This window comes from Perca fluviatilis, chromosome 11, assembly GCF_010015445.1.
Source record: "Perca fluviatilis chromosome 11, GENO_Pfluv_1.0, whole genome shotgun sequence".
NCBI classification, from domain to species: domain Eukaryota; kingdom Metazoa; phylum Chordata; class Actinopteri; order Perciformes; family Percidae; genus Perca; species Perca fluviatilis.
In genome coordinates, this window is record NC_053122.1 from 8,006,360 (window position 1) to 8,028,386 (window position 22,027).

Consider the following 22,027-nt stretch of genomic DNA (forward strand, 5'->3'; position numbering starts at 1 on the left):
CCAAAACTACAATCAGCTGTGAATATAAGAGCGTAGGGCCGTATTAGTGTTGTTTCTGATATTGCTGTGACAAACGGGGATCCTGCAGAAACCTTTTTTTTTACCCAGACACAGAGAGAAACCTGCAGATACACATACTATAAAGTAATTCATGATAGCGTAGCAACAACAAATCATTGTTTTCATTGATTGACTATAATGAAGGACAATTTAAGGAAAGTATTCAGGATCAATACAAGACTTTTGCCACTGTAACGCGAGAGATTAAGCACGCAGCAGATGGAGGAGAGTTTTTAAATACTACAAGGAATAGTATAGTAATCTGCCGCTGAGAACCCTTGTTTATTTTAGCCAACATTCCCATCAGCTCCTCTACTGTCACTGTATTTTTCCTGCACCACCAAGAAAAACAGCTTGTTTTCACACAAATGTAAGCATGAGCAGGAGTAGACTTTAATTCCCTAGTTAGGACCCCTGTTTCTTCGGAATACCACTTTTCCACAAGGGACCCATGTTCCCCCCACATTTCCCAACATGCTGTGTGGGAAACAGACAACCCTTCAGACAGGGAATTACATAAACGGGCATAGCCATGGGAAGTGATTGTTGATACCAATGGCATTATCGATTCTCATTGGTCCGATTCTTTATTGATTCCTGATACATTTTCTGTGTAGAAAAAAAAGTAGGCCTACACAAAGTTTTTATTATCACATAGCTGTATAGATACTAGGGCTAGGTACCAAACTAAATACTTTTTCGGCACCGAGCGAACTGCATCTAGTGTATCGAGTATAGAAAGATGCCTCGTCATTCAATACCAAATGTCAATTCCTGCGGAGTAAATCTCATCAGCGTCAGTGAGCCAATAAGCATGCAGCATGCTTCGACCAAGATCTAATGTCTGTGATTGGCTGTTACACTTCGCAGAGGCGGGCAGGAAAAACGTAACATTACGCACAGGGGCAGGGCTCCCAGAAGATTTGTGCCGTAATGTGTAATGTTGCAATTCATTTTTGTTTTATAAAACTGGTATAGAAAAAAGTATCGTTTAGGAACCAGTATCGAAGTCACGGTATTGGTATCGGTATTGAATATTTTTGAACGATACCCAGCCCTAGAGGATACAACATAGAGGCTGAGAGAACTGTGGCTGGTTAGCTGGAGCTGCATATGTTTTTCCTACACGTTTTCTAATGCTGGTGGAGATTGTTGATAGTGAAGATGTCATTGAGAGATTCGGAAAAAAGCGTGCCAGTCTCTCCTTTTTCAGAAGCACCACCTATCGAGATCTAGAAAAGCTATAATATATATATATATATATATATATATATATATATCTCTTTTATGGGAGTTAATTCTTTGCAATCAATGACATTTAACAGTCCTTCAAGAAAAATGCATTTTTTTTGTGATTGCTGCGGGCAAAAATCCTTGATTATGTCACACGTTTTCTTAAAAAATGCGATGGAATATGCAGGATATTTATGCAATTTAATGCGATGAAATTGCGGGAACTTGCAAAAACTGCGGTTTGTTGAAAAAGAGAAAAAAAAATGATTCCTCCCAACACCCTGCTTTTCGATGATGTTCACGTCGCGTAATTACGTCACTTCATAACGTTCCCATGGCAACAGGGGAAAATGGCTGCTCTTGTGTGACGTAAACGCAACATTGTTCAACTTTCTGCGAAGATATATGTGACTTTTTTGCAACGAAAATGCGGGGATTATGAAATCATGCAAGCCCTGCATATTTTGCGCAGAAATCGGCAATTTAGGCTATGCGGCGAAAGTGCGTCGTATTTGAAAAAATGCGGCCCCCGCTTAAATCTGCGGACTTTGGCTGATTATGCGTTGAATTATGCGATCGCATAATCGCGTTTTTCTGGAGGGACTGATTTAAGCCTCAAAGCATGTTTTGTTGATCTGTGAGTAATGTAAAATGACTGGATGTATTTGGCTGTGTGTCATATTGGCCCTAACGACTAAACACAGAGCAAGACAGAACATGGTCTCTTTTAATGAGACGGTAATTTGTGGTGACAGAGTGCTTTGTTTGCCAATCTGATGTCATGCTATCATCAGCAGCAAACACGCCCGCAGACACATCTGGGCGCAAAACTTTCCCCACACTTTCTCCTGAGGCCCATGTGTGAATGTTTGTCTATGTGTGTGTGTGTGGTCAGTAGGCAGGCTCAGCAGGTGCTAAGGCGCAAGTTTCCAAAACAAAAACACACACAGCTCAACAAGGAGAAGGGCAGCTCTGCTTATCCTCACAGAAGATTACCCTACTTATGTCCTTTTCCCCTTCTCCACCTCTCACACTCTCACTCTCACTCTCACACTCCCTCCCTGTTGTCTTAGCCTCTTGCTGGCCTTGTAAACTCAGTTTATGGCATTTTCTCTTCTCTCTCACACACCTCTGCCTTGATCCAGACTCATGGCTTGTGGCAAATAACCTCAGGCAGACTGTTGCACCACGACTTTTGACCACAAATCTGTGGGACAGACAGTGTGTGTGTGTGTGTTTGAGGTGTCTATGCCACCCTTCCCTTTGTTTACTTTATCATCTCTTTCTCTCTTTTCCTCAATACCTCATTCTCTGTTGTTTGTCTTCCCTTTTGTTGTCTTTTCTCCTTTTCTTTTCCTCATTTTGTTCATTTATTTGCATTATAAAATATTACCCGCAATCATCTCCCTCCCTGCCCACTCTCTCACCGCTTCCCTTTTGCCTAATCTCTTTTATAAATTCCTTTCCCTCCATCTCAGCCCCTCTCCCTTTCCCCTAACCCCCACCCACGAGGAGACAAACACTTCATATCTTGACACCAAACTGTCAGCAGGATTATGAGTCACAACTGGATTATGCTCGCATTTGTGTCCTGTAGAAACCTCGGATCCCAAGGTTTCTCCTTACTTTTGGGAAGAACTCAAACAGCTCGTATATAAAGTGCCTCATATGAAGGTGGTGCGAAGAAGATATGAAGGAAGCTGCGTTTTCAAATGTCAAGCCTACAAAAGGCGTTCTAGCGGAAAGCAAAGAGTTCCCCCAAAATCCTGACAAGATGTGGGATTTGGAAACATGTTGCCGACGTCACACTTTGTGACGCACAAATGACGCAAACTAAAAGCTAAGCCAGTGGTTGGTCTTAGCATCTGACCGAGCAATTATTTACACTATTTTGGGGATTAACTGTTGCATTTTCTTATAGGAGAGAAATATATCTTAAACATACAGACAGGTGTTAATTTCATGTTTATGCAAAGATTTATGTCATTTCGGTGCTTGTTGCACATACTGTGTAGGAAATATTTCATCTTTTTCCTGATTCCTTTCAGCTATGGTTCTTTTATTATTGTTCTTTTGAGTGGCTGGATCAGTGGTTAGCGGTGTTGCTTTAAGTCCTGCTCTTTTCTGTGTGCACTGTGCATGCTCTCCCAGCGTCTGTCGGTCTGTGTGTGTGTGTGTGTGTGTGTGTGTGTGTGTGTGTGTGTGTGTGTGTGTGTGTGTGTGTGTGTGTGTGTGTGTGTCCCACACCAAACACTTAGCAATTTCGAATATTCCTGACACTGGCCTCTGTCCACTCTGGCGTCACACTGCTCCTAAGTCAAAATGGGTGAAATGCAGAGGATGCCTTTCTCAGTCCCACTAAGTTCTGAATTTGACTTTTGAGATATGAGTTCTGTTTGGTGGTGGTTCATTTTAGAAGATTTTCTGCATATGGATGCTATTTGTTATTTCTTTGGGTGTTATTGTTAAAGATAGATTTTACTTCGGCAAATATCGTGGCGTTGTCCTATGAATTGATACAATATCAAATTGTGATGGCACTTGCTAAGGCACGCAACTACGTCGTGGCAGGTGTATTGCTCAAGACCACAGGAAGTGCAGTGTTGAGTGTGCAATTGTTTGGCCGTTCTTTTAAAAAAAAGCTGCAAGCTATTGCCAAGCAATCAGTCCGTTCCAAACAGGCATGTTTTGAAAGAGGCACTGCACTATAAATAAAAAAAGATTTTGAAATACCAGTTCATCCAGACAGTAGCCTCCATTGCATGTGATGCTAAACAGTCTATGACAAAAAGACTTTGACAAAGACCACTCTACCAACTGGAATACTTGCTCTTACTATGCTATTGCTACGGTTCTTCAAAGCAACATGTAACAATTCTGAATGTTGCTGTACAATTAATTGTCTCAGAAATAATTGTGATTAACAATATTACGGTCTCTTTCAGTCGATGTATTGATTCATTTATGTATTACTTTTCCAAACTAAATAAAGTTTTGAATGCATCCCAGGATATATCTTTTTGGTTATATCACTATTTATTTATTTGTTATTTGACCCAGATAATGTAGTAACACATATACACAGCCTATAAAGTAAACCACACCTCTTTATAATAATAAAAAAACATTGTTTTTTTTTCTTAAATGAACATAAAATTGACAATAGTACATTATTATATAGTTTTCCCAACCTTAGCTAATGTCAGCTATTAACTGCAGTTAAACAAAGTAACAATTGCGATTAGACAATTATGTAATAATTGTTACAGGCCTAGCAACGTGTAATAACTCATTTATATGCACTGGGGGCTGCTGAAGGGAATGCTGGGAAATGGGCTCACAAAACAGGGGCCAGCTATAGGAACTCAGAAGAGATCTATGCATGTGACCTATCCGCATGTGTGTGCATGAACAGGGAGCAAGTGTGTGATCCTCTTACACCAGTCATGTGGTAGCCAGTGCCATCAGCACTCAACCCTAGCTTCTCACATCCCTCTGACCTTTTTACCCCTTTCCTCTCTTCTACCTCTCTCTCTCAATTTAGCCTTTTTTTTTTTTTTTTTTTTCCTCTTTCTCCATAGGTTTCCCTTTGGTCCTAGAAAGAGGTTTTAATCAGAGCTTGTATGGGGATAATGACAATAAAGTCTTTCTAAGTGTCAGATTCTCTACACTGCTTTCTTTTTAATCCCTCCCTTCTGTCTCCACAGTTATTCTCATTTTTCCTTCTGGACATTGTGGACATTTTCTTGAATCAAATTATATCAAATCGCTTAATCTCTCACTCCATTCTCTAACTCGGCCCCCTTCCTTTCCCACTCCTCCTTCTCTTTTATCTTTGAGTCTTTGCTTTCCACCCTCGTCAGATAAGACCAGCAGAACCAGCAGCTGTCTTCCATGACTATATCCTGCTGAAGGCAGCATTACCAAGGACTAACAGCGTAAACATGTTGACAGGTTTGCTCTGTATGTCTGGCACATGTTGCAGAATTGACAATAGCGTTGACTTGGTAGGTTTTCCATGTAGCAAATCCCCGGGACCCACAAGTAATTTGAGCAAGTCCCCAATAAAAAAATAAATATATACAACAATCTTGACAAATTGTAGCGTTCAACTCGCGGCTGATGTTTTATGGTTGTAATTATGGTTTTATTCATGTATGTTGTATCTGAAAATTAAACAAATAAAATCCCAAATCTGAACACTTTAGTTAGAAAACATTATACAAATGTCACATTTTGAGTTGAGAATACAGAGCACGGGGTGAAGTCAAAGCTCATTTGAACTTTTGTGCCGACCAACCAACTAAACTCTGGTCCGCCTGAAAATGTGGGTCTCGATTCGCTTCCAAGTGCACTACAGTTCTCAGTACTTAGTATGAGCATACGTGGCTCGTCGTCTTAGTAACAAGGACAACACATAATCTCTCTCTCTCTCTCTCTCTCATTTGGGTCCGCCCTCTCCTAGGGTTGGGTATCGTTTGGATTTTTACGATTCCGATGCCGAACCGGTACTTTTAAAAACGATTCTGATTCCTAAACCGCTTCTTGAAAAAACTGAAAAGAAAAGGCTTTTACGTCTGTTTTGGTGAGCCCAGAGGGGAAAATATGGCATTTTAAAAGTAGCCTACATTTACGGTAGCTAGCTAACGGTAGACTGCAGAGAAAGTGTGATATTTTTACATCCGTTTCGGAGTGACAGAGGGAAAATATTTCAGTTGACACATCAAGTGGAACCGAAATGAGGAACTGCGTTCTATCCGGTCCGATTCTTGCCGGTTGCGTAGGAACCGGTTCCATAGTGGAACCGGGTTTCGGTACCCAACCCTACCCTCTCCTTTACTCGCTGTCTTGCCAGCTGCTTACAGTAACATGTGTTTAAGTAATGCAGTTAGTCCGTCTGTGGTGTTTAATCTACTAGGGTGCTTTGTTTAATTAGTAACGTTACTGTAAATGGCGACGCTGTAGCGGAAATGGCCGTCATTCATTAACATTATGCTAACGTAGTCCCAAGGGGCTTTGTGCTTTGATTTTTCTAATCTGTAGAGAACAACAACAACAACAACAACGTTTGCTAACTTTTGCTAAGGTCCTAATGGGTATGTCTGTTGATGGTAATCGTTGATTTTGTTTAGACGTGCCAAATTGTAATTCTATAAGTGATTATTGGTCGGACTGTTTAGCTAAAGCTACGCTAGCGGCAGCTGTCACTTGAACATACCGCAGGACTCCGCTGCCCAGCGGCGGCTAACAGCTGTCTAGCTCTCCTTCTGCCAATATCAACGCAGATTTGTTGCTCACAATGTAGTATTATCAGGGAAAAAATTAGGATGCGGCAATAGTAGAGATGCACCGATTACAACTTTCTAGGCCGATACCGATTTTCTTTGAGTTAGGCCAGCCGATACCGATTTTAGCCGATTCCGATTTAATTTTTTCTAATTCTTTAAATTCTAATTTTACCACTTTACGGCACACACAAATATTTATATTCTATCTTATCTTTAATAGAACATTTTGCACAGAACATAGAACATTTTTTTGAACAGATAATGGATCACTATAAAGTAGAACTATATAAATTAAAATTCACACACATCTAAAGTGCAATGTTAGAACCATTTCCTTCTTTTCACATCCAATATCCAACTAAAAAAATTGGATTTTGGTGTCGTCCCTCTACGCCCTACTTTTTCCTTGCAGGTGTTGCATATTGCAAACTTGTTATCTCCTGCACACGCGCTGAAGAATTTCCAAACAGCTGACATGTTGCAGGTTAATTCACGAGGTTCCCTACATGTGCGAGAATAGCGCGGACACGCGGTGGAAAACTTGCGAGAAAGGAAAAAGAGACTGTGCTGTCGCGTGTGTGTGCGTGTGCATCCTTGAGAACTGTAACTCGTATAACTTATGTTGTCAGTTAATTGTAGCGTTGACTGGCATGACATCGCCATATGTCAGACTGACCTGCCGGTCATGGCCGAGCACGTGAAAACCGGCCAATTCCGGTCACCGGCCGGTCTATCGGTGCATCTCAATAGTGGTCATCAATCATGGTCAATAGTGAGTTTACTGCGTCTTTTGTGATTTCGATGCGTCAGACACGCGGGAAGCCCAGCTAGCTACATCCCTTGGCTGAGGTGGAAATTCTCTAAATCGATTCTCATTTCCTCTAAAAAATAATCCCACACAACTTTATATGAAAATGGACAAAATAGGCAGCAACTGTTTAATTAAGCCGGTCAGTGTTCTTTCGGAGACCCCTCTCTAAATATCTGCTGACTCGGACTGTGGCTGCAAGTAAAAACAGAGAATTGTTTCTGTCAGCGGCTCTATTCATCGCTGCAACTGAAACCAGCTACCATCAGCAAACTAACTTCCCATGAACTAAGGCTGCTGTGGCATGGAGTGTTGTATTTTTAGGCTTTATTTTAGGCTTTGTGTTCAAGGTACATTATTAAGTGATGCATTTGACATTTATGGCTGACTTGGTTAAATAAAAAAATTAAATAAAAAAGGATGCAAGGCGAGCGGGCAGGTTGGGAGGCACAGGCAATCTAACAGGCAGATCCCCAAGCAGGCCCAATACCGTGAAACTGTCGCGACCATGCTCGTCTTACGCTATGCCTGCCTGCTGGGGAATTGTAATAGGAATTTTATCGATTCATTTTATCAATTGTTTAAATCAAGAAAATAGGAAAATGAATTCATAAAAAATAGCCTAGTTAGTTGCAGCCCTTCTGTTCTCGCCACTTCCCCTTTCTCACACCTCTTGACCAGTTCCGTCCTTCCTGCTGAAACTCCCCTAACACACAAACATCTCGATTTTTACTAAAATATCCCAAAGCCTGACTGAGTGCAACAGACATGCAGTCATGCAGCAGAATCTCTTAGCCAGTCAATGAGTCTGTTGAGTCATTCAGATGACCATCAGGCATTTATATTGTTCTAGTTGTAGTCACGCTAGGAAACTGTCAGGTTAAATAAAGCAGCTTCCATCATAGACTTTTATTGGAAAATGCAGCCAGTCGGTTAGTAGGTAGACAAAAAGAGAAAGAAAAGTTGCACACTGTTAAAATGTCAATAATCTGAGCTAAAGACATATATATAATAACAGCCCATGCCAGCATGAAAACAAAAGAGCTGACGGTCTTTGGTTCCCATCACATCCAGGGTTTTCTCTGCTATTATATGGCTTAGGCGCAGCGTAAAAACAATGTGGAGAGCATCTGGACGAGCCGAAGGATGGGACCATTACGGCTCCAGTGTTTCCTTTAGGATTTTTTTTTTTAGCAGTGGGGGCAGGTCTGTCCGAACTTGTTAACTTGTTGTTAAATTGCAATGTGAGCGGCAGCCAACGGGGGGGTGGATTATGTTGGCAGGATAATTTAAAAGGCAACGTATCAGAAATACAGCCCCATTTCTGATACCGTGGTGGCAGAAATTTTGCCATGGTGGGCCGCACTACAAAATCAACATAGAGGAAACACTGGGCTCAGTTGGTGACCAACCCCAATAGCTGCACAGCACCCCAGGGAAAAACCCTGACATCAGATCACAAGTGCTTAGGATACACCTCTTGGGGCAGCCGTGGCTTATGAGGTAGAGCTGTCGCCTACCAATCGGAAGGTTGGTGGTTCAATTCCTGGCCCTGGCCCTGGCCCTATGTCGAAGTGTCCATGGGCAAGACGCTGAACCCAGAATTGCTCCCGATGCTGCGCCATCGGAGTGTAAATGTCTGTGAAAGTTTATCTGATGAGCAGGTGGCACCTTGTACGGCAGCCTCGGCTACAGTGTACGAATGTGTGTGAATGCCGAACGGTTCCTGTACTATGTAAACGCGCTTTGAGTAGTTGTTAAGACTAGAAAAGCACTTTATAAATACAGTCCATTTACTCTGTTTATCTAACTGTCCTGCTAAGTGTCTGACCCAAACGCCGCTGCCATGGGAAAACATGACATGCATGCAACAGCCCTGGTCAGCATGGCTTTGCAAACCTCACAGGCCTGGGTCCCACATCTTCACAGGACTAAAACTAACTGGGCCCAGGGCCAGATTCACCAGCTGGGTGGAACAACAAGCTACATCTGGTCTGCATCCAAACCCTGCATAAGCAGTAAGAAACCGGAGTCCATGTGAAACTGTTGTTCAAATAAGCAACAGAAAAATGCACTCGAAGAATAATACGTATCCCTCTCATTGCAACAAAGATACTATATTAGGCTGGGTATCCCCTGCATAACAATATACAGTAACATAACAATATATTTGTCCAGCCCAGGTCATTTGAGTTAATCTCATAGGAATAGCATTAGAATACAATGGACATTGAACAGTCTGCTGTTTGCTGCATATGCCCAGCTCAACAAAACAAAAATGGCCATGGACCATAGAAATAGAAAGAGTTAGCCGGCTACAGCGGTTCTTTGCAACGGTACCGAAAAAATGTCCGACACTCTTACCATCCTGCTATGTTGATTTGAATAGGAAAGTCCATTCTACTCTCATTCTACAGTTGGGGCTGGGACGATTCGTCGACGTAATCGATTACGTAAATTCGTCGACACAAATAATTTGCATCGACGCGTCACTCATAGAAATAAAAAAAAATAATAATAAAAACATAGCTGCCTCCAGCAACAGCGCAAGTATGGATTCCTCGCGAGTTCAACAACACGTTGAGAACAAGGCTCGCCCGCGGTCTTCTAAAGTGTGGGAGTATTTTACTCTTAATGCCAACAACAACGTGGTAGTCCGTAGACTTTGTCAAATGCATCACTGAGCCAGGATAACAGCAGCAAAACACCGACACAGGTGCACACAGAGGGATTGTGCAAGTGCAGGTGGACGCTCACAGCCGTTTGGACAGTTGTGATTGCGTATTGCCTCTGGACAGCACACACACGAGAGAGAGAGAGAGAGAGAGAGAGAGAGAGAGAGAGAGAGAGAGAGAGAGAGAGAGAGAGCGCTACTGGTACAATTGATGACAAAGATGACAGACATCCTTTTATTCTTAATGGCGGTGGATATGGATTTTGTGCCCATATGATTTCAGTTTATAGTTTCAGTTTCGATTAGAGATGTTCCGATACCGATACCAGTATCGCTATCGGCTCAGATACTGCCTAAAACGCTGGTATCGGTATCGGTAAGTGCTGCGAGTTTACGGACCGATCCGATACCACGTAATAAAGAGTAAAAGAAAGTTCTGTGGCGTTCATTGTTTGTGTTTGTTCATGTTTCACAAAGAGTTTAACCTGAGCCAGACCGACAACAAAGATAGAAATCATATCACATCCATACAGGGATAGTAGTATACGGCTGTTAAAACATAATAAAATATATGACACACTGGTATCGGATCGGTACTCGTATCGGCCGATACGCAAGTTCAGGTATTGGAATCAGGAAGCAAAAAATGGTATCGGACCACCTCTAGTTTCGATGACTTGCGCAGACGAGTGTCAAGCAGCGCAGCACAGATTGACAGATAGGCCAATACAGAAATTTCTAAATATTGCGGATATTCATCCGCGTACCGATAGATGGCGCTCGTGTACCAGAGTTTGATAACCAGCGCTCTAACAAAGCCATATTTTATTCTAACAAAGACCAAGGTCATTGCAATAGACAACACAGAGAATATGCAACAGACCATACAGGTTGGTCTGCATATCAGGAGCTTTGAATTTCACCTGAGGGTAATTTGGTTTGGTAATTTGTACAGAAGCTGATTTGGTCGTTGTTTGGATCTCTGGAGCTGAGCTAAGCTGTGGTGAATTTTAACAAGGTGGTAGGCTGATAGAACACTGAACAGCACTGGCGAAGCTGCTCCACAGACTGCATTTCTAACTGCAGAAAGAGACCTTTGGCTCAGAGCTTAATGTGACTGAGTGTGCTGCAAAAGGAACACAGAACTAAAACAATGTGTCAGGACAGGAGTCCAGAGGAGATGACTGATTACCTCCGACTTTGAGCCAGAAAGCTTAGCCCTGCTTCATACTGACTGGAAAAACAGACGCACGCACAAATGAACTAGTGACTAAATAACCTAAATATATAAGAGACGGTCATTAGGTATTTCTAAGTCACTAAACAGAAATTCCAGATCCTCTTTCTGCCATAACATGTCATGTTCTGGTATGGTGGTGAACTCCGTGGCACTGACTGAAAGACTGCTGCAGTCCCACTGTAGCAATATGTGACTATGCAGAGCACCGGCCATGACTTGTGAGAATACTGCAACCTCCAAACAATGCAGATACTGCTGCTACAGGTACAGAGAGGTGGGGGAGGGGGGTGGGGAAATACCCTGGAAGCAGATTTTTATTTTTTTCAGCAAAATTGCCAAACTTTCCATTGTTGCACCATCTCAGTTGCTTTGTTTCTTATGTGATGGTTGGTCGGACAAACAAGGCAAACGATGACATCATATTGGACTCTGGGAAATGGTGGTGGGCTTTTTTCACTATTCTCTTACATTTTATAGACCAGTCTTTATATAAAACAATAAATCAGATTAATCGATAAGGAAACTAATCGTTAACTGCAGTCTTTTTGCATTAGCAAAGAGCAACGCATAAAGCATTTTGGTAAAAAGGCTTCAGATCTACTGTGTTGACGGTTGTTTTCACCAGCTGAAATGACAAACGCAGGGTCTTTCATGAATGGAGAATTTTTCGGCCCACCCCGAAGAGGTTTTAGCCAGCCCCAAAAGATAAATCACCAGCACCAAAATGGTACAAACTGAGAAAAAAAATAGCTATTTAAATCATCTCTAAATGTGTTTAAGAGCAATTTATCAAACAACCGCTGAACAAGCAGAACAGAAACTTAAATATGAGAGTCTGGCCGTACCGGACTCGGTACTAGAGATGGTCCGATACCGATACCAGTATCGGCCGATACCGATACCGATACCAGTATCGGTATCGGCTCCGATACTGCCTAAAACACTGGTATCGGTATCGGGAAGTACTGGAGATTATGCACGGATCCGATACCACATAATAAAGCCCTAAAGAAAATCTACGTTAAAGTAGTTTATTTATGTTCTTTTTCCGTTATAACTGACTTGACAGACTGGATAATATAAGAAAGTTCTACGGCATTCATTGTTTGTGTTTGTTCATGTTTCACAAAGAGTTTAACCTGAGCCAGACCGACAACAAAGATAGAAATAATATCACATCCATACAGGGATAGTAGTATACAGTTGTTAAAACATAATAAAATATAGGAAGCACTGGTATTGGATCGGTACTCGGTATCGGACGATACGCAAGTTCAGGTATCGGAATCGGGAAGCAAAAAATGGTATCGGGCCATCTCTACTCGGTACACAGTTATTTATTTAAATATTAATATAATGTTTTAACTAGTTTTGTTAACTGTTTATTAACTCAAACATAATATACATTTTTGTTTATCAAATTGTCAGAAATAACAGGCAAATCAGGGTTTGCGCTATACACATGTTTACACCAGTTTAATCCCATTAATTCCCATTTATGCCCGTTAATTCCCATGGAAAATTTCCAACTTTGAAAATTTCCGGAATTTTGCAACCCTAATTACTGCCGTGCGTATAGTCTCTCTCCCCACACACACACACCAAAAAGGCCCATTCTGACCAAGAAGAAACTCTACAAACATCACCACAATGGAAATAAGTCTTTGGGCTTTATTGTATTATCCCTGACTATTTATGTATTTTTAATGTATGTATATATTTAAGGGGTCAAATAAAACCAATCAACCAGTAGCCTAGCTGTAGCTTCGTAAGTTAGTTCTGTAAGAAACTTGCTCAAAGACAACAACAAAAAAGAACCTCTTGCCAGTGGTTAATATGCTTTCTGTAAACCAGTGTCTGTACTCGACCAAATGTCGTTTATAAAGTCAAAGAAACACTACTCTGTGACGGACTGGAGATCCAAAACAGACACGGAAGTGCATGTGGTGCTGTTTATACTACACTTGGCGTCTACACGCATGGATGTGTTCACACGTTTGTGCGGTCAGAGCGTACAGTCTGCGCAGTTGTGAATTTGGGGGCTGCAAGGGAACATTCCGCGTGGTCCCTCTGGGACACGGGCAGAGGACGACACTGACTTCACACGGACCCGTGCAGCTATATGCAGAACACGACAGCGTAGTTTGCGAGGCACAACACTCCAAAAATCACAACTGAACTGTGTGGTTTTGCAACATAGTGGGGAGTCTTCTCTAGTGAAACAATCCTGCCGATCAACTTCTCAAACCTTATGCATATCATACAAACAATATAGGCTCATCAACCTAAACTGTCTTGAATTGGGACTTCCTGCGTTTCGAGCAGTGGTGTCAAACATACGGCCCGTGGCTCGCCAAAAAAGATCCAATCAGGCCCACCGGATGACTGTGCAAAGTGTGAAAACTGCAGAGAAGTAAAAGAATTCCAATTCCAAATTTAGCACTTTAATCTCAGAGAAAATCCAAGTTCTCTTTCCCGTAAATTTACGACTTTAATCTTAGAAATTCTACAATGGCTTTAGAAGGCTGTCGTAGCAGAAGTAACTTGCGTTTACCAACACCAAGCTGACAGGAAAGTCTGTGGCAGATAATGTTTCTGATCTTTCTGGAGTGGTTTACTGGTCTGGCCCACTTGAGATCAAATCAGGATAATGTGGCCCGTGAACTAAAATGAGTTTGACAGCCCTGTTTTAGAGCATAGCTTGTGAAGAAAAGAAAAAAAAGGGTGTGCAGCTAAAAGGTTACTTCAGTGTGTCAGATGCATATTCAATCATTCATTTTCCGGTTGTAACTTCAAACGGCAGACATTATGCTGTCACTAAAACCTGTAGAGTTTCAGTCTGAAGTTTTAGTTAGCTACTTTTTACGTACATAACAAAATGTTTGAAGCTGAAAAACAAATGTTGAAAGCTAGATTCTGATTCAATAAGTGGATTTGATCAAAATGACATCAGATTGGGAAAAAAATGCTAGCAAACCCCAACTCTAGGTTCAACTTAATTCATGCATACTGACATACAGTTAACGCCGTTCCAGTGTTTCCTCTATGTTGATTTGACCGTGGCGCCCTCCCCCACGGTATCAAAAATAGGGCTGCGTTGTTAGAGTGCATGTCGGAGAATAGCGCGGACACGCGCTTCACACCGGGCACCCGAGTCACTCGGCAGACAAAGGGAGAAAGGAAAAAGATAAGCCAGTTGAGATGGTGTGTGTACGTCCTTGAGAACTGTAAGTCGTATAACTTACGTTGTCAGTTCATTTAACCTGGTCTTGCAAATTTAAGTTAAGTTAGCTGGTGATTTTCGTTGTTTGTATTCTTCACCTGCTAGCTAAATTGCACGTGGCTGTTGATTCGATATAATAGCGATTGCTCAACGGTCTCGCTCACGTTTGTATTATAGGTGCATTATTTACATGCTGAAGTAGTTACACTGCTACATAGTGTTAGTGGGTTTATTGTTATTTGCTACAGAATGCTCAGCCTATATGTCAAGATCAAAGTTGGCCTATATAGTCACTCAAAAAATACAGTTCAATCACAACTGAAAGAATGCCTCATTGTGTGTGTGTGTGTGTGTGTGTGTGTGTGTGTGTGTGTGTGTGTGTGTGTGTGTGTGTGTGTGTGTGTGTGTGTGTGTGTGTATAAATCAGTGTCCGTTCCATTTTCATGTGTGTATGAGGGGGGTGTTCAGACCTGCCTCCACTGCTAAAAAAAAAACCTAAAGGAAACACTGCCGTTCTGCAAATACTGCCGCTGGTGTATTTAGCCCTCTGTGCCAACGGACTGTGTGTAACATTGTGAACCTTTTTACGTTTACCCAAAGTACTGGACCTGATTACAAATTGATTACAGATTGATTCCTGGTAATGAAATTTGTCCAGCACACAGACCAGCTGGATTACAGCTTTGAATGGCACTTATAGGCTAGATATGGCTTTATTAAGACTTACATAAGAACTGCCATTCTCTCAGGATCAGCATGTTCCTGCTGTATAAACATTCACTGTACTGTAAACCAAACGTACAACCTTGACAAGTATGTTTGGAATGCCAGAGTAAAATATACTGGCACACACAACAACAAAAAAGCCATTCATACAAATGTTGTCACAGTAAGGTGAATTGCAAATTTGAGTAGCATTAATGGGTCAAAGGTTGCTGCTTGCAGATTGAGCTATCAGCGCCTCTCTGTCACCGAGTGACCCCGTTCACCCTCATGATAAAACACCAGCCGCAGGACTGCTGAGCTGGGTAAGCGTTTGGGGACAGGCAAGGTGGTTAACGGGCGCAAAGATTAACTTACGTTAGCTCAATAAGTGATGAGTCAGTCAAATGCCTTTTGTCTCCAAAACACATTCCAAGCAGCTTAGAGGGGACAGACTCGCGCCTCTGCTGACCGGTGTACTGTACATAGCAGCTCAATACAGCTCGATGTGACCGAGAGATGGAAAGCTGCGGAGCAAACAAACAACTAGCTAACCTAGCTTGTCTAACGGTAGTTTGCTAGCTAGCTTATGGCTTACACTAGTAGGCTGCCGTTTAGCTTGACTTGCGGGTGTAACAATTGAAGCAGGTCCTCTCTCTTCCTGTTGTATAACGAAAAGAGAGTGAAAGACAAGGAAGTGGCTCTGTATAAAAATAACAGGTATGAGACTGGACAGACATTTAGCCATCATTAACCACCAGTGAGCTGCCGAGTTAGCTAGCTGGTGGCTAGAAGAGTGCAGGTTTTAATAATGAAGCAAACGTACCTCATACTGGATGTACTGCTTTCTCCACTCCGGGGTGATGTGAGCGGAGAGATGCTCCGTGAATTTCATTTTGACAGTGTGGTGGTTTTCCCTCCCCTGCTTGTAATTGTAACACGGACCCGGTGGGTCAGTTGAGGAGCGGGTTTTGCCGAGCTGGTTTAACGTTACAAGCGTTTACACAGACAGTCATCCGAGGATTTCGATCGGGCTGCACGGTCAAAAGACAGAGAGAGATGCCTTTTTGTCTTCACGTTAAACTGGCTAACGTTAGCTACCGGCGCACATTTTTCTGCCGTCTTGGACACATTCGACGAAAAGGTGGTTGGAGTCACATCTTAGCTAAAGGACATCATGCTTAAATGTAGTTTTATCTGTAGAGCCAATATCGCAAAATAACGGTTAGGCTCACAGTGCTGGCGCTAGCTGGGTCTTGCTATCTCTTTCCCCTGTTGTTCTCCTCTACCTCTCTCTCCACCTCCCGTCTCCCGCTGCATTCAGGTGCAGCTGGGAATATTATAATAACCCAATCTTGAGCACACATGAATATGTTGTTGATGGGTGTAACAATGTGTGGCCCAGCCCTCCTTTAGATAACGTCATCCAACCAGTACGGGTAAACTGGCCGTTTTTAAACTTAATGGTGGGGCAATGCGCTGACCATCAAGGGGAGGGACACAGTCAACTTATGTTCAGGACCACTGTCTATTTTATGGACGGGAGCTGTCATTGTATGCCCTGTTTTACTTAGACATTACTGTTCATTTTGTACGTCAACAGATAACGTTAGTGTTTTCCTAATCCACTATGCTTTGCTGGATTTTGTGCGTGCTTAACAACAATCATTTTGTCCATGATGTTGTTGAACTTCTCATCACCAACATATCTAAATTTAACTAGATATATGCCCTGAGACAGACTCCTAAAATGTTTATTTTAACCATAATAACAATGATTAATTCTAGCGGGACTTAACATTTATAATATACTGCCCAGTCCTGTATCTCTGCAAATCTTTTTAATTGTGTCTCTTTTCAACTCAATCTGTTTAGCGTTCATCTCAGTGAACAGTGAAATGTTTTTATTATATATTCCGATGACACATGAATGTCACACGTGTGACGTCGTCAGCCACCTTTGGGAGACGGTGACGTAGATGTAGATTGTCTTTTTTAGTAAGGGGGGAGGAAATTCAGACGGAAAGTTACCATGACATATATCCTCTGGGTGTGTTTGTGTCTGACTTGGTGAAAATGCAGTCACAAGATCCATATATATATATATATATATATATATATATATATATATATATATATATATATATATATATATATATATATATATATAGTACAGACCAAAAAAGTACAGAGTGTGGATTGGTAGCTGGAGAGATCCCAGTTCACCTCGTGGGCACTGCCAGGTTCCCTTGAACAAGGCACCGTACCCCCCCAACCGCTCAGGGTGCTGGTCCAGCACTGGCAGACCACTCACTCTGACATCTCTCCATTTGTGCATGAATAGGTCCTGAGCATGTGTGTGTATATCAGGCCTGTGTGTAGTGATTTCATCAAACAGTGTAAATTGTAATTTTCCCCACTGGGGATCAATAAACAGTATAAATTATTATTAAATTATATATATATGTATATATATATATATATATATATATATATATATATATATATATATATATATATATATATATATATATATATATATATATACATGGAAAACGTAGAATAACAGTCACCTTATGATTCTTTAGAATTGATATTTTGTGGTGGGAAGTATGTAAATATAACAGCAAGAAACAATGGAAATATTCATAGGGAATGACTGTGATACCATCAGTTGTAAGGGTTTAGCCATATAAAAGAAAGGTAAAAAAAATAATAATAATAATAAAAACCTGCACAGTATAAAGGTAATTACTAGAGAAATGAAAAATGAACCATGGGGAACCAGCCTCTACAAATCAACACATTTTTTAGCCTATTGTATTTTTTAGCCTACATAGATTGCATTTGTGTCCTGAAGATGAACTTGCTGATGTTAAGTCCCCAACCGTGAAACAATCTAACTATAACTGTGTTTGTCCCTGATATCACTGGCATGTCACTAACCAACATTGTGCCTAGTTTACAAAACTGCGGCAAGATGCGCTGGTCTTCCCATTTCTAACATTAAATGTTGTGTATATCATGGAGGAATATAGGCTTCTGTCTCTAAAGGAGGGCCTTAATAAGTTGTGTTAAAACACCTTTAATAAAGTGGTGATGTTCGTGTCCTGGCTTAATGCACATCTACACATGATCTATAACCAATTATATTATCAACACATCTATATCATTTTACCGTTCTCTTAAAATACTTGTCTTCAACAAGCTATGAATAAATGTACTCTCGCTACTTTGTGAAGTAATCAAATTACAGAGTCTAAAACCTATTGGAAGTAGGCTAGTCACTAGTTTGGGACCGTGTCGCTCCCATCTCTTTTCCCTTTCTGTCTCTTGATTGTTTTGTTTTTTAAATCTCACTGACACTTATCTGTCACACTGTAAAGCCAGCCATAAAATGCCACACAATAAACAGAGATAAACAACAAGGAAACGGCCATCATAAAACAGATCGGGGATGTCTATACGCAACAATTAGATAATAATAATAATGAGAATAATTACATCAACGACTCATCAGGGGAACTTTCTGTTAAAGTGGAGAGCATTATTTCTGTTAATAATGGGGCTGTTGTAGCTTGTTTTGACCATTTAAAGTATTATCATGAAATACAAGTTGTAAATTAGATAGAGATAGATAGATACTTAATTCACTTTAGGCATCCAGTTGCTTAGACAACCATAACACAACAAATACACATATATCTCACATACTTAAAAATCACTCACAGAAATTTAAAGAGTTAACAATCTGTAAAGTGATTACAAAGGTCGGCAACGATCATGGTAAGGTGCTATGGTAGAGTGTGTGCAATGGTGGTAGTGCAAAACTGAACAGTGCAGGGATTGAACAGTGCAATAGCTTATTAATTAAGATTTATTTTAAGGGAGTTTGCTGATAATGAGACTACAGTACAGAGCGCTGGTGGACAACTTTGTGGAGTGGGCTGGTAAGAATCACCCCCCTGCTGATGGAGATGTGGACATGGCTGAGGAGTACAGACACCTGGTAGTTAACATCGACAGCAGGCCGAACCGGAAAATCAACAGCACTGCTGTTTACAAGAAGGGGATGAGCAGACTCTATCTCCAGAGGAAGCTGAGATCCTTCAGCGTGTGCAGCAGAAATGTTGGAGATGTTCTACCAGTCTGTTGTGGCCAGCGATCTGTTTTCCTTGTGCCAGTCAAAAGTCTCGCTGCAGCATTTTGCACCAGCTGCAGGTGAGCCAATAACACCCAGGTACAGTCAGTTGCAATAATAACTAATAACTAACGAAGCCTGCCTCCGTTATTGGCTGCAAACAGGACACATTTGAAGCTGTGATGGAGAGGAGGTCACTGAACAAACTGGATCCCCCCCCCCACCACCACCACCACCACCACACACACAGGTCCAACAGAGGAGCACCTTCTCTACAAGAGAAGCTACAAGAAATCATTCCTACCACAGGCAATACAACTTTTTAACACTTCATCACTGAGTGTTAGATAAGACTATTGCATTACTATACATCACAACTGCACTAATCGCAACTTGCACAAACATAGGTTTACGTCTTTATTAATACTATTTAAGTAGTAGTCATTTTTATTCCTAACTTGTAGATATGTTGTACATTCTCCACTTCATTTTTTTGAATATTTGTTCTTGTATTCTATCCTATTTATTATTTCATGTATATTCTGTATGTGTGCTGTGTGTCTGATATTTTGCTGCTGTAATACTGTAATTTCCCATTTTTGGGATGAATAAAATCTATCTCCACCATCTAGTGTTCAAGACAAGACATTGCAGCCCAACATTTATTTTTTGTTTATTTCAAATAAAGATTCATTTGAAACAAAAATCTTGTCTTTTAAGCCACTCTTTGCTGTCATATTTCTTTCATTGTTTGTATTGAATGTTTTTTTCAGCAGAGTTGAAGAAAAAAAAAAAAAGGTGATAGTACTGTTAGTTAAAGCAGAAGCAGTATTCAAAGGGTTAGAAGTAGAAGCAGCCCAACACTAGTAGTGGTAACATCAGTTGGCTGTGGCTCAGTGGTAGAGCCAATCGGAAGGTTCAATTCCTGGCCCTGCAGTCCCATGTGGAAGTGTCCTTGGGCAACCCCGAGATGCCCCCAATGCTGCGCCATCGGAGTGTAAATGTGTGTGAATGTTTATCTGATGAGCAGGTGGCACCTTGTACGGCAGCCTCAGCCACAGTGTACGAATGTGTGTGAATGGTTCCTGTACTGTGTAAAAGCGCTTTGAGTAGTCGTTAAGACTAGAAAAGCACTTTATAAATACAGAACATTTACATCAGAGCTATTTCAAAAAAATGTCCACTGTTTCCACTGTTGAAAAAGGGGAAAATGTGTACTGTTACTCCGGATGAATAATGATTTGACGAATTAAACACAAAGCTTTAAGTAAATCCCTTAGTTTCCCTCCAAGGGAACGGTGTATGTCTCTACAGACAGATTACCAAAAAAATTTGAATTTGTGCCGTTTTGCAGCTCTGTCGACTTTGTCGTTTCAGTGCTACAGCTTTGTGACAAAGGTATTAGTGACACAACTTCACATTATAGGCCAAATGCTTTTTAACACAAGCCACTTTGAAGTTGGGGCAATGTGTCCAGATTTAAATTAACACAATTTACAGATTAGGCTTTTTTTATTTATTTTTTTTAATAATTTTGTAAAAGTTTTTTTATCTCCACCACTTCTAATCCCTTACCCAACCTCAGGTTCTGAGGCCAAAAATGCATCCAAGCCACCTCCAGTTGGAAAAGGACATTTGGGGACACTTTTGCCATTTGGGAGGGACATTTGGGAACATTTTTTAAGTAAGGGAAGTACAGTGTTAGGGAAGCCCAAACCAGGACATTTGGCCTGTTTTTAATAGGGGGAGTGACCGTTCCCAAAAGTCCCCAAATGGACTAGCGGGTAGGGGCCCTTCCCATGGTTTCTCATGGCATTTTGTTGTCCGTTCATTCATGGATTATTATTGGACCAAATCTATGTTTCTAATTTCTTTTTTATTAGCCAGGGACAATGCACAGCTCCTTAGCAGTACCAGAGTTAGCTATAAGCTAATTTTCATCTGTAGTCCCTGGGCAGGAAACAGAGAACAACATCTCTTTCAAATTTCACAGTATTAAAACTCGCCCACTACGACAAACGACAAAAACCACAACACAAAAGCACTACTTTGACAACAAGACAACATGAAAACAACAGCAACAATACAATTTGACAACATTAAAACACCACAACAATAGTACCAACAATAAAATCACAACATTAAGACACCACTACAACAGGACTTCACTACATTAAGATTGGCTGTTTGGGTTTATGATTGATGGGAGCACGATTGGGTTGATTTCAGCCATGATTTCATCTTTAATTTATCCCTTGTGTTGTCTTCCCGTCGGCCATGAAATTGAAGTTGTCTTTCCGGGTCAAAATTGAAAATGAACTTTTTTTGGTGCTTTACCCAACGTTTTCTCTATGTTTTTAACGCTTTTCTCAACGCTTCTTTATATTCATGGTCAATAAACCTAATTTATTTGACATTTTAGCAATTTTTTTTAGTTAAAAAAAAAAGCAGAAATTATGAATTATTTTGACGATGAGTTAAGATCAGAGGATGTTGAGGGGATCACAGACTGTCAAAGTTAAGTCAGTATACGGTTTTGAAACCATTTAAACATTTTCAAATGCTATAAAATAAAAGACCCCAAATTTAATGGAAATAATCATAATTTTTTTTAAATGTTGTATGGGTTCCATACAACGTACCTACAGTTGTGCTCAT

At 41.0% G+C, this 22,027-nt stretch overlaps 1 protein-coding gene across 1 annotated transcript in view; it reads right to left on the bottom strand.

Moving 5' to 3' along the window:
- The window catches only part of LOC120568123 (xenotropic and polytropic retrovirus receptor 1 homolog), a 50,958-nt gene extending 34,411 nt beyond the window's left edge, over positions 1–16,547 (bottom strand). The window contains exon 1 of the mRNA XM_039815391.1: positions 16,055–16,547. Coding sequence (XP_039671325.1) covers positions 16,055–16,123 — 69 coding nt within the window. The 5' untranslated portion in view covers positions 16,124–16,547. The remainder of the gene's footprint in view (positions 1–16,054) is intronic.
- Positions 16,548–22,027: the final 5,480 nt, after the last annotated feature.